The 16,735-nt window shown below is 31.2% G+C and overlaps 1 protein-coding gene across 2 annotated transcripts; it reads right to left on the bottom strand.

Moving 5' to 3' along the window:
- Window positions 1-9,674: 9,674 nt before the first annotated feature.
- On the bottom strand, window positions 9,675-16,456 carry LOC134721871 (uncharacterized). Of its 2 annotated transcripts, XM_063585136.1 has the most exons (14): window positions 16,328-16,456; window positions 15,920-16,043; window positions 15,300-15,502; window positions 14,891-14,948; window positions 14,641-14,848; window positions 14,096-14,290; window positions 13,850-13,921; window positions 13,574-13,628; window positions 13,036-13,155; window positions 12,633-12,712; window positions 12,164-12,344; window positions 11,514-11,617; window positions 11,037-11,143; window positions 9,675-10,790 (listed from the first exon to the last, which is right to left on the bottom strand). In XM_063585136.1, the coding sequence occupies exons 2-14, from the start codon at window positions 16,032-16,034 to the stop codon at window positions 10,726-10,728; spliced, it is 1,563 nt and encodes a 520-aa protein (XP_063441206.1). In that variant the 5' UTR covers window positions 16,035-16,043; window positions 16,328-16,456; the 3' UTR covers window positions 9,675-10,725. The 2 variants fall into 2 exon arrangements, with proteins under 2 accessions (XP_063441206.1, XP_063441205.1); XM_063585135.1 differs by having other exon boundaries at window positions 14,641-14,948.
- Window positions 16,457-16,735: the final 279 nt, after the last annotated feature.

Genomic DNA, 16,735 nt, shown 5'->3' with positions numbered 1-16,735 from the left:
AGCGTTTTTTTGTTTAAATTGCATATGACGTCATAACTTAAATAAGGTTGCAACTAAAATCCCTAACAACAGAACCAAAATTGGAAACATTACAGTATTTCGGTTTCTTTTTTTTTACAAATATTTTTAAAGTTACAAAAAAATAATTCAAACAGACTTCGTCCCCATTTACAGGTAATGCCTGCCTCATATTAATGATTATACCACATTTGGTGATAGTGATTCCTAGAAGGTTTTAAAATAAGGTTACTGTTATCAAAAGAAAAGAACTGTGGTCTCATGGGAGACCATTAGCATCTAGAGCTGGAAGTTGTAGGTTTGATCCAAAGACTTGAAATTTGGTATTTGTTGCTTCTAGTTTCTCAGCATGTGTCATTAAGGATAATGCATAGAACCGGGATGGTTTGGAATCAGAATAATGTGTCTAGATAGGGTGACATTTTTCCTGTTGACTGTTGTTACCTTTTGACCTCTAAGCATCATGTTAAAAAAGAAAGCATCTGATGTAACACTTTCCACTGGACATTAAACCCCAATTCATCCATCATTGACCTAAGACTATTTTGGTATTTCTGTTCAAGATGTAGATCTCAAATGTTTAATGTATTTTACTTTTCAATCTTCATGATCTTTGGTCTCAGTAACAAAAATGGCCACAGAAACTACAGAAACATGTGACATACAATACATACTGAATAGATACCTATAAAAGACCCACCATGACTAAAGTAAGAAACAATCAAATTAAAAATCAAATGGTCTGATTTATATATAGAACAAAGAATGTAAAACAAATATCATATACAATAACAAATAATAACCACTTGATTACAGGCTCCTTACCTCCAACAGGCAGAGTATACAGAATGTTGTGTGTTGTACATGTTAGGCATTCAACACTCACCCTTACCAGGGCCAGTGATGTAACAGCACAATATATGAACAGACCATGAAAATCAGTTGAAAAGGGCTTATGTTTGGCAGGGGATTTATACAACCAACAACAAAAAGGGCACTAAGTACAGATCTGTATGGGTCAAAAACAAGTCTTTTCTAATACTTAGTATTAATTGCTTATTTCTAGATCAATTTTCCTAAGGTTTATATGAAATCTTGAATTCTTGAAATCATGAACAGTTTGGGCAAATATGACAACATCTACATGTAAGCTTAATGGCAGATACACAGGTCTGGATTTGAACTGTGATAAAATATTTAACACAGCATACAGAATTAATCAGAACTGAGAACTTAAGGAGGCTCGCGGGTATAAGATTTTCCGAAAAAAAATAAACTTTAATTTTTCATTACAAATTTTATTCCCTACCTTAAGTAGTTGTTACTTTATCATATGATCCAAAATTCATTCCGAAAAATTAATTCGTGTTGTCCCTAGGAGACTTTTTAAATGTTGATATCACTGAAAAAGCTCCAAATTATCTCCCTTTGGTGCAAAAATGTCATTTTTTGGCATTAAAATTGAAATATCTTTGTTTACTCATCGGTGACCTATATTTTTTATTGTTGTTTTCGAATAAGCTGTACATAAACTAAATAATTGTAAAATTTAAGCGATTTCTGTAATTTAGTTCTTTTTTAGCTCACCTGACCTGAAAGGTCAAGTGAGCTTTTCTCATCACTTGTCGTCCGTCGTCCGTAAACTTTTACAAAAATCTTCTCCTCTGATACTACTGGGCCAAATTTAACCAAACTTGGCCACAATCATCCTTGGGGTATCTAGTTTTAAAAATGTGTCCGGTGACCTGGCCATCCAACCAAGATGGCCGCCATGGCTAAAAATAGAACACAGGGGTAAAATGTATATTTTGGCTTATATCTTTGAAACCAAAACATTTAGAGCAAATCTGACATGGGGTAAAATTGTTGATCAGGTCAAGATCTATCTGCCCAGAAATTTTCAGACGACTGGGACAACTTGTTGTTGGGTTGCTGCCCCTGAATTGGTTATTTTAAGGAAATTTTGCAGTTTTTGGCTATTATTTTGAATACTATTATAGATAGAGATAAACTGTAAACAGCAATAATGTTCAGCAAAGTAAGACCTACAAATAAGTCAACATTACCAAAATTGTCAGTCAACCCCTTAAGGAGTTATTGCCCTTTATAGTCAATTTTTAACAACTTTTCGTCATTTTTTGTAACTTGTACTAAAATCTTCTTCTCTGAAACTACATGGCCAAATTTAACCAGACTTGGCCACAATTATCATTGTGGTATAACGTTTAAAAAATGTGTCCGATGACCCCGCCTACCAAACAAAAAATTAGAACATAGCGGTAAAATGCAGTTTTTGAATTATATCTTTGAAACTAAGACATTTAGGGCAAATCTTTCAAGATTTAAATGTCCATCAGAATAAGATCTTTCCCCTCTCAAATTTTCAGATGAATCCGACAACTCGTTGTTGGGTTGCTGCACTAAAATTGTTTATTTTAAGGAAATTTTGCAGTTTTTATACGACCGCAAATTTTGAAAAAATTTTCGTCGTATATTGCTATCACGTTGGCGTCGTCGTCGTCGTCGTCGTCGTCGTCGTCGTCAGTCGTCGTCGTCGTCGTCGTCCGAATACTTTTAGTTTTCGCACTCTAACTTTAGTAAAAGTGAATAGAAATCTATGAAATTTTAACACAAGGTTTATGACCATGAAAGGAAGGTTGGTATTGATTTTGGGAGTTTTGGTCCCAACATTTTAGGAATAAGGGGCCAAAAAGGGCCCAAATAAGCATTTTCTTGGTTTTCGCACTATAACTTTAGTTTAAGTTAATAGAAATCTATGAAATTTTGACACAAGGTTGATGACCACAAAAGAAAGGTTGGGATTGATTTTGGGAGTTTTGGTTTTAACAGTTTAGGAATTAGGGGCCAGAAAAGGGCCCAAATAAGCATTATTCTGGGTTTTCGCACAATAACTTAAGTTAAAGTAAATAGAAATGAATGAAATTTAAATATAATGTTTATGAACACAAAAGGAAGATTGGTATTGATTTTGGGAGTTTAGGTCCAAACAGTTTAGGAATTAGGGGCCAAAAAGGGACCCAAATAAGCATTTTTCTTGGTTTTTGCACCATAACGTTAGTATAAGTAAATAGAAATCTATGAAATTTAAACACAAGGTTAATGACCATAAAAGGAAAGTTGGTATTGATTTTGGGAGTTTTGGTCCCAACAGTTTAGGAAAAAGGGGCCCAAAGGGTCCAAAATTAAACTTTGTTTGATTTCATCAAAATTGAATAATTGGGGTTCTTTGATATGCCGAATCTAACTGTGTATGTAGATTCTTAACTTTTGGTCCCGTTTTCAAATTGGTCTACATTAAGGTCCAAAGGGTCCAAAATTAAACTTAGTTTGATTTTAACAAAAATTGAATCCTTGGGGTTCTTTGATATGCTGAATCTAAAAATGAACTTAGATTTTTTATTATTGGCCCAGTTTTCAAGTTGGCCCAAATCGGGGTCCAAAATTAAACTTTTTTGATTTCATCAAAAATTGAATAAATGGGGTTCTTTGATATGCCAAATCTAACTGTGTCTGTAGATTCTTCATTTTTGGTCCCGTTTTCAAATTGGCCTACATTAAGGTCCAAAGAGTCCAAAATTAAACTAAGTTTGATTTTAACAAAAATTAAATTCTTGGGCCTCTTTGATATGCTGAATCTAAACATGTACTTAGATTTTTGATTATGGGCCCAGTTTTCAAGTTGGTCCAAATCAGGATCTAAAATTATTATATTAAGTATTGTGGAATAGCAAGTCTTTTCAATTGCACTGTATTGTGCAATGGCAAGAAATGTCTAATTTCACAATATTGTGAAATAGCAAATTTTTTTTAATTAGAGTTATCTTTCTTTGTCCAAAATAGTAAGCAAGAAATATCTTATTGCAAGAATTTTTTTTTAATTGGAGTTATCTTTCTTTGTCCAGAATCAACTTAAATCTTTGTTATATACAATATACAATGTATATTCACTTTTTACTACCAACTGATAAATTTAAATAATCTTTACCATTCAGTGATATCAAGCAGTTTTTTTACATTTTATTTACAGTTTATTTTATGATGTATTTAAATGAGTTATTGTTGCAAACTCCATTAGAATATTTCAATTGAGATTAGTTTTGGAAGAAGGGAAAGGGGGATGTGATTAAAAAATTGGGTTCAATTTTTCTCATTTGAAATTTCATAAATAAAAAGAAAATTTCTTCAAAAATTATTTTCAGAGGATTAATATTGAACAGCATAGTGAATTGCTCTAAGAGAAAACAAAAATTTTAAGTTCATTAGAACACATTCATTCTGTGTCAGAAACCTATGCTGTGTCAACTATTTAATCACAATCCAAATTTAGAGCTGAATCCAGCTTGAATGTTGTGTCCATACTTGCCCCAACCGTTCAGGGTTCAACCTCTGCGGTCGTATAAAGCTACGCCCTGCGAAGCATCTGGTTGGTTATTATCTTGAATACTATTATAGATAGAGATAAACTGTAAACAGCAATACTGTTTAGAAAAGTAAGATCTACAAATAAGTCAACATGATCAAAATTGTTAGAGGACCCCTTTAGGAGTTATTGCCCTTTATAGTCAATATTGAACAACTTTTCGTCATTTTTTGTAACTTGTACAAAAATTTTCTTTTCTGAAACTGGTCCAAATTTAAACAAACTTGGCCACCATCATTACTAGGGTATCTATTTAAAAAAAAGTGTCTAATGACCCCATCTACCAACCAAGATGACCGACATCAGTAAATACAGTAACAGGTGAGCGACACAGGCTCTTGAGAGCCTCTAGTTTATTTCGATATTACCGATATTTCTCCTATTTAGTTCAACAGAAAAAAAGGACATTAACAAAAATGTATGATTCTTTCGAAGGCAGATAGTGAGCGTAAATGAACGGTGACCCCATTTTTTTATTTCATTTTTATACGACCGCAAATTTTGAAAAAAATTTCGTCGTATATTGCTATCACGTTGGCGTCGTCGTCGTCGTCGTCCGAATACTTTTAGTTTTCGCACTCTAACTTTAGTAAAAGTGAATATAAATCTATAAAATTTTATCACAAGGTTTATGACCACAAAAGGAAGGTTGGTATTGATTTTGGGAGTTTTGGTCCCAACATTTTAGGAATTAGGGGCCAAAAAGGGCCCAAATAAGCATTTTCTTGGTTTTCGCACTATAACTTTAGTTTAAGTTAATAGAAATCTATGAAATTTTGACTCAAGGTTTATGACCACAAAAGAAAGGTTGGGATTGATTTTAGGAGTTTTGGTTTCAACAATGTAGGAATTAGGGGCTAAAAAAGGGCCCAAATAAGCATTATTCTTGGTTTTCGCACAATAACTTTAGTTTATGTAAATAGAAAATAATGAAATTTAAACACAATGTTAATGACCACAAAAGGAAGGTTGGTATTGATTTTGGGAGTTTAGGTCCCAACAGTTTAGGAATTAGGGGCCAAAAAGGGACCCAAAATACATTTTCTTGGTTTTCGCACCATAACTTTAGTATAAGTAAATAGAAATCTATGAAATTTAAACACAAGGTTTATGACCATAAAGGAAGGTTGGTAATGATTTTGGGAGTTTTGGTCCCAACAGTTTAGGAATAAGGGGCCCAAAAGGTCCAAAATTAAACTTTGTTTGATTTCATAAAAAATTGAATAATTGGGGTTCTTTGATATGCCGAATCTAACTGTGTATGTAGATTTTTAACTTTTGGTCCCGTTTTCAAATTGGTCTACATTAAGGTCCAAAGGGTCCAAAATTAAACTTCGTTTGATTTTGACAAAAAATTAATCGGTTGGGTTCTTTGATATGCTGGATCTAAAAATGTACTTAGATTCTTGATTATCGGCCTAGTTTTCAAGTTGGTCCAAATCCGGGGTCCAAAATAAAACTTTGTTTGATTTCATCAAAAATTGAATAAATGGGGTCCTTTGATATGCCAAATCTAACTGTGTATGTAGATTCCTCATTTTTGGTCTTGTTTTCAAATTGGTCTACATAAAAGTCCAAAGGGTCCAAAATTAAACTTAGTTTGATTTTAACAAAAATTGAAATCTTGGGGTTCTTTGATATGCTGAATCCAAACATGTACTTAGATTTTTGATTATGGGCCCAGTTTTCAAGTTGGTCCAAATCAGGATCTAAAATTATCATATTAAGTTTTGTGCAAAAGCAAGTCTTTTCAATTGCACAGTATTGCGCAATGGCAAGAAATATCTTATTGCAAAATATTGTGAAATAGCAATTTTGTTTTTAATTAGAGTTATCTTTCTTTGTCCAGAATAGTAAGCAAGAAATATCTAATTGTAAGAATATTTTTTTATTTGGAGTTATCTTTCTTTGTCCAGAATCAACTTAAATCTTTGTTATATATACAATATACAATGTATATTCACTTTTTACTACCAACTGATAAATTAAAATAATCTTTACCATTCAGTGATAACAAGCATTTTTTTTACATCTTAATATTTTATGATGTATTTAAATGAGTAGTAATTGTTGCAAACTCCATTAGAAATTTTAATTGAGATAGTTTTGGAATAAGGGAAAGGGGGATGTGATTAAAAAAAATGGGTTCAATTTTCTCATTTGAAATTTCATAAATAAAAAGAAAATTTCTTCAAACATTTTTTTGAGAGGAATAATATTCAAAAGCATAGTGAATTGCTCTAAGAAAAAACAAAAATTTTAATTTCATTAGAACACATTCATTCTGTGTCAGAAACCTATGCTGTGTCAACTATTTAATCACAATCCAAATTTAGAGCTGAATCCAGCTTGAATGTTATGTCCATACTTGCCCCAACCGTTCAGGGTTCAACCTCTGCGGTCGTATAAAGCTACGCCCTGCGGAGCATCTGGTTCTATTTAGAATCAGTTAAAGTTCGTTTATAGAAAAATATAGGTATATCCTATATTAAATTAAAAAAATGATTTAGACCCGCGAGCCCCCTTAAACATTTGAAATTGGACATTTATCTTTCATGGCCCAATATCTAAAATACATGGGTATATTCAGCATACATGTATGAAAGAACCCAAGAATTCATTTTTTATGAAATCAAACAAACATGCTTAGGAAACTAATGTTCAGTGGTTGTTGTTTGTTGATGTGGTTAATAAGTGTTTCTCTGGGTTTTTTTTTTTTTATATATATGTACATGTAGATGTAGATTAGACTGTTGGTTTCCCAGTTTGATTGATTTTACACATCATTTTTGGGTCCCTTTCATATAGCTTGCTGTTCGCAGTGAGCAAAGGCTTTGTGTTGAAGACCGTACTGTGAACTATAATGATTTACTTTTACACATTGTGACATATAACATCTTCTTATGTTTATTCAATAATTTTTATATGACCTCAAAAATAAAAAAGATGGATGATTTCCAGATAATAACTTTAGTATACATTTTTTAGTAAAAGTAAAAAGAAATCAATAAAATATTAACACAAGGTTTATAACCCCTAAAGGAAGGTTGGGAGTTTTGGTCCCAACAGCTTAGGAATTCGGGGCCAAAAAGGGTCACAAATAAGCATTTTTCTTGGTTTTTGCACAATAACTTTAGTATAAGTTGATAGAATTCTATGAAATTTAAACAAGGTTTATGACCATAAAACGAAAGTTGGGATTGATTTTTTTGGAGTCTTGGTTCCAACAGTTTAGGAATAAGGGGCCATAAGGGTCCAAAATTAAACTTTGTTTTATATGTTGAATCTAACCATGTATTTAGATTTTATTAGACCACATTCATTCTGTGTCAACTATTTTTAAAATCACAATCCAAATTCAGAGCTGTATCAAGCTTGAATGTTGTGTCCATATTTGCCCTAACTGTTCAGAATCAACCTCTGCAGTTGTATCAAGCTGAGCCCTGCTGAGCATCTGTTTTACATGATACCAGAGACATATATATGTCTCTGATGATACCTAGCCTGCAAGAAGACAAATTCACACACCAAGTCAAATCGTGTCCTCCATCTCCAAGAGAGCAATCTGTCATGTGACATGATCTAAGGTAGACTAGGTCAATTAATAAGCAAAGACCTATCAAAACAACATCTGATAAACAAATTTAATAATACTTTTAGATATTTGGATGATATTTTGGCTCTCAATAATGACGACTTCAGTATGTATATTAATGAAATTTATCCTGCTAAACTTACTTTAAATAAAGCTTTTCCTCGATCTTGATATCTATATCACTAACGGAAAGCTGAATACTAAAATTTATGATAAAAGGGATGATTTTTCATTTCCTATGGTTAATTATCCGTTTTTAGATGGTGACGTTCCCTTGTCGGAACTAAACACATTTATTCAAAAAACAGTTGTTGGCATGACACGGGTTATGTTCTTCTCATATATGTTATGATGGTATGATACTAAACCCCTAACGGGAAGGATTGTGCCTGATGTTCATATGATGAAATCATAATCTTTCAGTCAGTTTAATTGAAGTCTGGAGCTGGCATGTCAGTTAACTGCTAGTAGTCTGTTGTTATTTATGTATTATTGTCATTTTGTTTATTTTCTTTGGTTACATCTTCTGACATCAGACTCAGACTTCTCTTGAACTGAATTTTAATGTGCGTATTGTTATGCGTATACTTTTCTACATTGGTTAGAGGTATAGGGGGAGGGTTGAGATCTCACAAACATGTTTAACCCCACCACAATTTTGCGCCTGTCCCAAGTCAGGAGTCTCTGGCCTTTGTTAGTCTTGTATTATTTTAATTTTAGTTTCTTGTGTACAATTTGGAAATTAGTATGGCGTTCATTATCACTGAACTAGTATATATTTGTTTAGGGGCCAGCTGAAGGACGCCTCAGGGTGCGGGAATTTCTCGCTACATTGAAGACCTGTTGGTGACCTTCTGCTGTTGTTTTTTATTTGGTCGGGTTGTTGTCTCTTTGACACATTCCCCATTTCCATTCTCAATTTTATTTGACTTAATAATTGATATAAAGACATTCTCTGATTTTGGTATAAATATAAACAAGGTTTTATAAATTTTATGTATGGATTATGCTCATTGTTTAAGGCCATACAGAAAACTGTGACCTATTGTTGTTTTCTTCTTAGTCTTTTGGACATAGTGAAGAGTTGTCTCACTGGCAATCAAATTACAACTTATTTTTATACTAGCCTGTACATTGTTATGGTCTGTGACTTGTCAACAAGAAGGTTTTTTTTAAATGAAAATGTAAGAAAGTTAAAATCACTGCTTTATTTTTTGCTATAACAAATCTTGGTTCTGAGATCTTTTAATTCTGGAAAATCTATTTGTGTGGCTACATGTGGGAATCATCAAATATGCCTCCCAGGAACTTCTTGGTGGATTAAATTACCACTGTAATAGCATTACCAAAAATGTGATTGGTTAACAATCTCTTAAACAGCAGATATTTGACCAATGGTCTGATGTAATTTTCTTAGTACACTGAGACACTCATAACCCTTTGATATTCAAAATAAAAAAATATCCACATAACAATTGAAAATGACTTTTGTAAAACATTTTAATTCTAAAAACATTGTGTATGAATGATAAATGATACAATAATATGTAAATAATATCACAGAAATGGTAAAGTTAGTGGTATAGATAAAAAAATGTAATGAATAAGTTAATATTAAATGTAGGTTAAAACATTGCACAATGATATTGTTGTAAACATAAACATTCAAAATAATATAAAATAGGTAGAAAAACAAAACAATTATAATCTATATCACATATATAGAAAGAAAATCTTCTCATTATGTATTTTTTAGTGTATTCAAAGTAGAATGAATGTCACATATATATAGTATAAATAAAAGGTACTAAACAAATCTGGATTTCATTGATGGTTCCATAAGATTGTAAATGATATTAAGTGACTGAATCCACTTGACTATATATATATATATATATATATATTTATTAACTCATTTTTCTTTTCTTTTTTTAGTAAAAATTGTACAACTACAAATACTATGACTAAGTCAGTCTAAGTGGTACACAAAGTATACTATTTCATTTCTTTTAGTGTTTGTTTATGATAATGAGATCGAGATTTTCTGATACATTTTCTATATAAAATAAAATAGTATATTGGCACTGTCTGAGTTATGTATCTCTCTTTTTAGTCTTCACTTATTCTAAATCAGGATTAGAATGTTTGAAACATGATACATATTTATCATATTGAAATATGGCACTCTAAATAATTACGTAGTACCTCATGGCACAATAAAAATGACAATATGTCTAGTATTAAAAAAGTTATTTGATTTTAATGTAAGACAAAATATATGAAAAACATTGAACAGTACAAAAAATAAAATATGCATAAACAGATTGTCAACAATAATCACCCATCAACTAACAACTTTTTTAAACTAATGGTGACATCCAGTATAAGTAAATCTTCATCTACTACACTGAAATAACCATTCTTCATAAATAACACAACAATATTGCTAAATCACATTTCAATTTCTACCATTATCTTTCTAAATCACACAATCTTACAATTTCATTTTCTACCACACATACAACACATACCAGTACATTATATAAATATTAGTAACATTCTAAGCCATCTGTCCCATACTCTACATCCTACATCTTGTTAATCTAATTGTCATGGGAGATAACCCTGTAAATAGTCAAATGCTGCCTTGATGTTTACACTTCAGATGTCATTAAATATCATCTGGAAGTTCAGGGAGCTCTGCATCTTTTGGTTCTGTAGCATCAATTCTAACACCTGAAAAAAATAAAGTTTTTGTTATAAGCAGATTTCATGGATGTTTAATTTGCATATGGCACTTTTATCACGACAATTTCTGTTACGATTACAGGATAATTTAGCTTCTCAGAGAGTGAAATTTTCAAAAACTTTAAAAAAGTTAAATATTGTCGTCTTATTGAATATTCCTGTATTCTCAACTGATTTATACCAACAGAGAATGACTTTAAAAAAGTGTTTTCCTGAAAATAAAATAATACTTACCTAAATATGTAGGAAATCTAGGACTGCCTGAGTTTGTATATTCCTGGAATTTGTATGTAATGATGGACCCAATTTTAGGTGGTCTTCTATGGTCTTTGTCTGTCATACTGAAAAAGTTATCTTCAATTATTTTATATGCAAAATAGTCAACAGCATTTAATAAAACATACAGAAACTATAATCAAGATGATGTTAATCATAGTAAATAGTTGATTATGTAACTAAAGGTTTGGGACTAAAAACAGAAATTAATTACCAAATCTTTCAAAATCTGTATGAAATTTCTCCTTGAAAAAATATGTCAAATAATTTTAATTAAACATTGTATGGTGACCTGGTTGCTGTCTCATTGACCTTTGTTACCCCACTGTCTTTTCTTATAAACAAAAGGAAAATGATACTCATATATAAAAATCTGATATGCATTGGTAATATCTTTCAATTACTGAAACAAAAAGATAAAAACATCATATTTACCCAGATCCAACTTTGAATTCTTTCCCACATTCCATCCTACATTTTAAAGCTCCAACTGCTCCTGTGAAACGACCTTTTCCTGGGTCATAACCAATGACAACTGCCTGAAAATTACAGAAATTATGAGTCGATATTATAAAAATTTAGATATTATTACTTTATCATTATAACCAATATGTGCCTTTTTGATTTAATGCAAGTTGACCTAAATATTAACCCAAAAATTTGAATTCATGAATTATTTTTGCACATTTATATGCTAAAGTCAGAAGTGTTTCATGGCATTGTGTTGTTCATTTACAGGGCTATGTGTTTTAGTGTGTTCATGGCCATGTGTTGCTCATTTGTTTAATGACTAGCCTATGTGTTGATAATTTATATTCTGACTATGTTTTGTGCATTTGTTTCATGCGACTATGTGTTGTGCATTTGTTTCATGCGACTATGTTTTGTGCATTTGTGTCATGGCTATGTGTGGTTCATTTGTGTCATGGCTATGTGTGGTTCATTTGTGTCATGGCTATGTGTTGTTCATTTGTGTCATGGCTACATGTGGTTCATTTGTGTCATGGCTTAATGTGTGGTTGCTCCCTCCTTAGCATTTATAATATTGTAAATAACTCACATCAACTAAACAAAATAATATATACCTCTGCATCATAAAATTTCTTGAGTTTGAGTAATGTTTTAGATCTACATCTCTCATACACAGATCCTGGCTCTCTTATCATCAGACCTTCTCCTCCCAGTTTTATCATCTTCTTCAGATCATCCTCTAACTGTTGTTTACTGGTACATTTATACTGATCACAAAATTCAGCATACTGAGGCCTGCAAAAACAGCAACATTTTTAAAATGTGGAAATTAGCCAAAACACTTTTTTTTATTTCTTTAAATAATTAGAAATTTTTGTTTTTAATAGGCTTAAAATAGCTTTTTCTACAAATAATTTTTTTTTAACAAGATTTGTCCTTTTTTTGCAATTAAAAAAGTCTTTTGTTAGGATTAACAATTTTTTTACTGTACTATTCCTTATAGCAGGAATCTAGAAGCTGGAATTTTAGTAACTTTTTTATACTATTTATGATTTACACTTTTTTTTAAATGTGAAAACTTACTTATTTGCATCAAACCAATCTTTCACTGTCTTTGTTCTCTTTTCAAAAGTATCTTTCCCCATATTTGGTGAATCAAAAACCTATAAAGAATACTAATATTTATCAAAATGAGATCTTAGACCTTCTGTAAAAAGAAGCAATAAAAGGAATAAATATGAAAATTAGAAAATCAGACTTGAATTACTTTCTTTACGTCATTACTTGGGTACTAGTAATGTGTACACAAAACAAAGTGCAGAATCATTTCCACATCCCTTTATATTCCCTGGCATTTTATTCTGATAAATTTTCATATACATATGTACTAAAACTTTAAAGTAAACTAATGTTTATATTATTTTCTCACAAACATGGTATCCTATTTATAAAACTTGAATAAACATTAACAAAATACTAAACCTACACAGTATTTGATCTTATTCCAGTCAGCACACTCAGCATTCTTCACAACTTTTATTGTTTGCTGAAATTTCTTTCGTCCTCCAAATAATTCACCATCTAAATGTATGTCTTTTGGCAGATCCTAAAAATTAAATAACAGCGGTATTGTACAAATAAAAAAGAGTTTACATCTTGTATCATAAATAATTTACATGGGGTTCTATTTGGTTGGGTTTTTTTTTATTTTGGGGGCAGGGGGGGATGGGGTCTGATCCCAGATCCTGCTTATTTTTTATGTGTCCAGTCTGACTTCATTTCCTATTTTCATGCTCAGTTATTTGACTTTCACTCCTACAAAAAAAAATTGTCCAATCCCCCATCACACTAAGATATGAGTGAGACCCACCTTCAAAACAGTGATATTTGAAAAAAAACAACGTTTGCACAAGAAAAAAGTGTATCCCCAGCTTATGAACATTTTTTATGACATCTAACCAAAAATAAATGACAATGTGTTAAATGTTCTTCTATAATTTTGACATAGTGTATTATCTTATTACCTTTGTAAACCATTTTGGTGCATAAAATGGGTTTCCAAGTCTTGAATAGAAACATCTGAAAAGCAAAACAAAATAATAGTTCAATATACTGGGAAATTATTTAAATTTGATAAAAGTTTATTTTAATATACATGTATTATGGGGTTTTTTATTATTTAAGTTGGTTTCTACTTCTTTTTCAGAATTTCTTACTTAACATCTTAACTTTTTGTGACTGTGTGTTTTATTGAATATTTTTATCAAAACAATAAACTTAGTAATTTATTATCATCTTACTTTCCATTCCAAAATGCTCTGACTCCATCCAACTTTTCACTAATCCACCATCCGACTGGATTACTACAATTTCTAAAAAAAGAGAAGAAATTCACTTTAATTATAAATTTGAACACCTCACAAGATTTATCAGGAATATACTGTCACTAAATTGAAATAACGTTCAATTGTTCAACCAGATAAATTATCTCCCCTTTGTAGTAGTAAAATTTGCTCACAGTTACTGGTCTCATTTTAAATACTTACTTTGCCTCATATTTATGAGCCAGCAGAAGACTAATGGTTATATGTTGGAAACGTTGACTTGGTTCAACAGGTTTTCTTTTTTCCACAGGAAGTTGTCCAATTCTGGCCTTTTCAAAGTTATCACCAAGATATTCTCGTAAATGTTTGCATGTTCTCTTATTTGTAGCATTTTTCTGTATTTTCCATCCAATACACCTGTAAAATAAGTAATCAGAGAGAAGTTAAACCTGGTAAATTTATTAATAGCAAAACGTGTAATTGAAAATTAATTATAATCTGAATGTTCAGATTATAGGCAGAACTGCAACAGACACCAAGGGACATTTAAAAATGCAAGCATTTCAACTATGAGTTTTAATGCTTCTAAAATAAAGTTCAGCTTTTTATCAAGTAAATTAGCACTGATTTTTTAAATTTTATTTTCAATCTTTATAGTGTACTGGCACATCACTAAATTCTATTTTTTTACAACTGAACAAAAAAAAATTGTATGATTTTTTTAATTTACAATTCTTTGACCACAACCTGAACAGGTGACAACTTACGTGCATGTGAAATCACTTCCAAGTCTTTTCAGTCGATAACCACCAGTTAAATTAACTTGAACTCCTTCCTCCAATTTCTTAGCAGGTTTAGGACGGGAACTTTTTCTACCATCGCCAGGATGTCTGTACTGTTTGCGATGATTTGGATCTTTTCTGTAACATTCATCCCAATACTGACATTTTGGAATATAAACATCTTCACTTGAACCTGACGCCACAGCATCATCATCATCGGTGTCTTTCTTTGAACCTGAAGCCACAGCATCATCATCATCTGCGTCTTTCTTTGAATCACCACTTCCTGTTTTCTGTACAAAATAATTTATCAAACTTGTGAATTTAAAGTAAATCTATTTTCTGGTCATCAACAAAGTAATAGATCCATGCACAACATCTACTATAATGAAAATTTAATATTTGAACAGAAATACAAAGAATGATGAATTTTAAGTTTTTTGTTACTTAATTCATTGTAATTAAACTATATTCAGATATGACATTCTACTCTTGATTGGATGATCCGTCTTTCACCAATTCTACAGCTGACAGTGTTAAATGTATAATTCAATTAATGACAACTGACAATGAGGATTCATATCAAAACATGATTGTATACATGTAGCTATTATTATAATAACATAATCTGATTTTGAATCTACCTTTGTAACAGAAACAGTCTTTGATCGTAATTTTTTCACTGGCGGTGGTGATGGTTCATCATCATCTTCATCATCACTGATAGCATGTGTTCTATTTCTCTTTAATTTAGGTTTTGTCTCTTTTGTATCATCATCCATTAATATATCTGTGTCACTTCTCTTTAATGTTGGTTTGCTAACTGTCACATCTTTCATTTCTACATCTGTATAAAATATAAATTTGTAAAATGATTTTATAAACTGATATGGTAAGAGAATAAATATCACTCAAAACAAATGATACTATACATTCCATGAGGGTATTTTTGTTGTTACCTCAGAAATGAATACTTCATCATTAGTATAAATTTACACAAACTGCCTGGATAAGCATACTTTTTAGGAAGATTTACAGATTTCTTAGATTCACTGGTGGCCTAGCTGACTTACTCAGTAGTATTGGACAAGTACATGAAGTAATAAAAGCCAGACTCATTTACATTATCTTAAATTTAACTTGAAATGTTTAATGCTCCCTGTATCTTTTTAAATTGTAGATGGTAATACATTAAAAATATAACATAATTCAAGAGTCTATATATTAAATAACCACACATAACTATTTATATTTATTTACACACCAGTACTTTTTGTTTCCTCTTTATCACCAGGATGGAGGAAATCTCTTTTGTGGGCAGGATCTTTTCTGAAACATTTCTCCCAGTATTTACACTTTTCCTTTTTATGTGGTGCCATCTCTATATTCTGCAAAAAGCATACATTATACTTCAGTTTTATAGATTATATATTGAGATATTTGGGTCCGTAAGTTTTTCAATATATGTTTTGGACTGATCACTATACCTGCTTGATTCTGCCGCATATTATATTGTGTGTTTGTGTGCTTGAGAAATGTATTAAATTTTAACATGCATTTGATAATTGTTTAAATTTGTAACTGTTTATAATCTATTAATTTATTGATTGAAAGTTGTAACATAATAATGCCATTACAATAATTTTTCAATAGTGAAGATGTTTTAGTATACCGTGAGCTAGTGTTGTCTGCTTCACAGGATCGTCAATTATGCTTTCGTTTGCAAATCTTATGAGTTTTATAGAATAAATAATGTCATGTTTGTACATGTTGACAACGCCCACATTCTTGAATGGAAAAGTCAAAGTGTAACTCGAAAACCGGATCTTTCTTTTATTTGGGAAAATATCAAAACAAACGATGAAAACGCCACAACATTCCGAGTGTACTAATTCGTTTTCTCCCAACTTCTTACTCGTTTTCTCCCAACTTAAAACTCGATCCCCTCTCCCCAATTAATATCTCGTTAACTCCCACCTTAAAAATCTCAATATACTCTGCTAAAATGTAGCAATCCTACCAGTAGTCTTCTAATAAATTATTCCGAGTGTACTAATTTGTTTTCTCTCAACTTCAAACT

The sequence above is a fragment of the Mytilus trossulus genome, chromosome 6 (genome assembly GCF_036588685.1).
Source record: "Mytilus trossulus isolate FHL-02 chromosome 6, PNRI_Mtr1.1.1.hap1, whole genome shotgun sequence".
NCBI classification, from domain to species: Eukaryota; Metazoa; Mollusca; class Bivalvia; order Mytilida; family Mytilidae; genus Mytilus; species Mytilus trossulus.
This window is presented reverse-complemented; position numbering and strand designations above follow the sequence as displayed.

What these genes read in the sequence shown, in the direction of transcription:
- LOC134721871 (XM_063585135.1), bottom strand. Translation starts at nt 16,034, where the DNA reads ATGGCACCACATAAAAAGGAAAAGTGTAAATACTGGGAGAAATGTTTC. An exon ending in GGAATAAGATCAAATACTGT is followed by an intron (nt 12,713 to 13,035) that starts GTAGGTTTAGTA and finishes TATTCTTTATAG; the next exon opens with GTTTTTGATTCACCAAATAT. An exon ending in AGAAATTTTATGATGCAGAG is followed by an intron (nt 11,618 to 12,163) that starts GTATATATTATT and finishes TGTAATTTTCAG; the next exon opens with GCAGTTGTCATTGGTTATGA.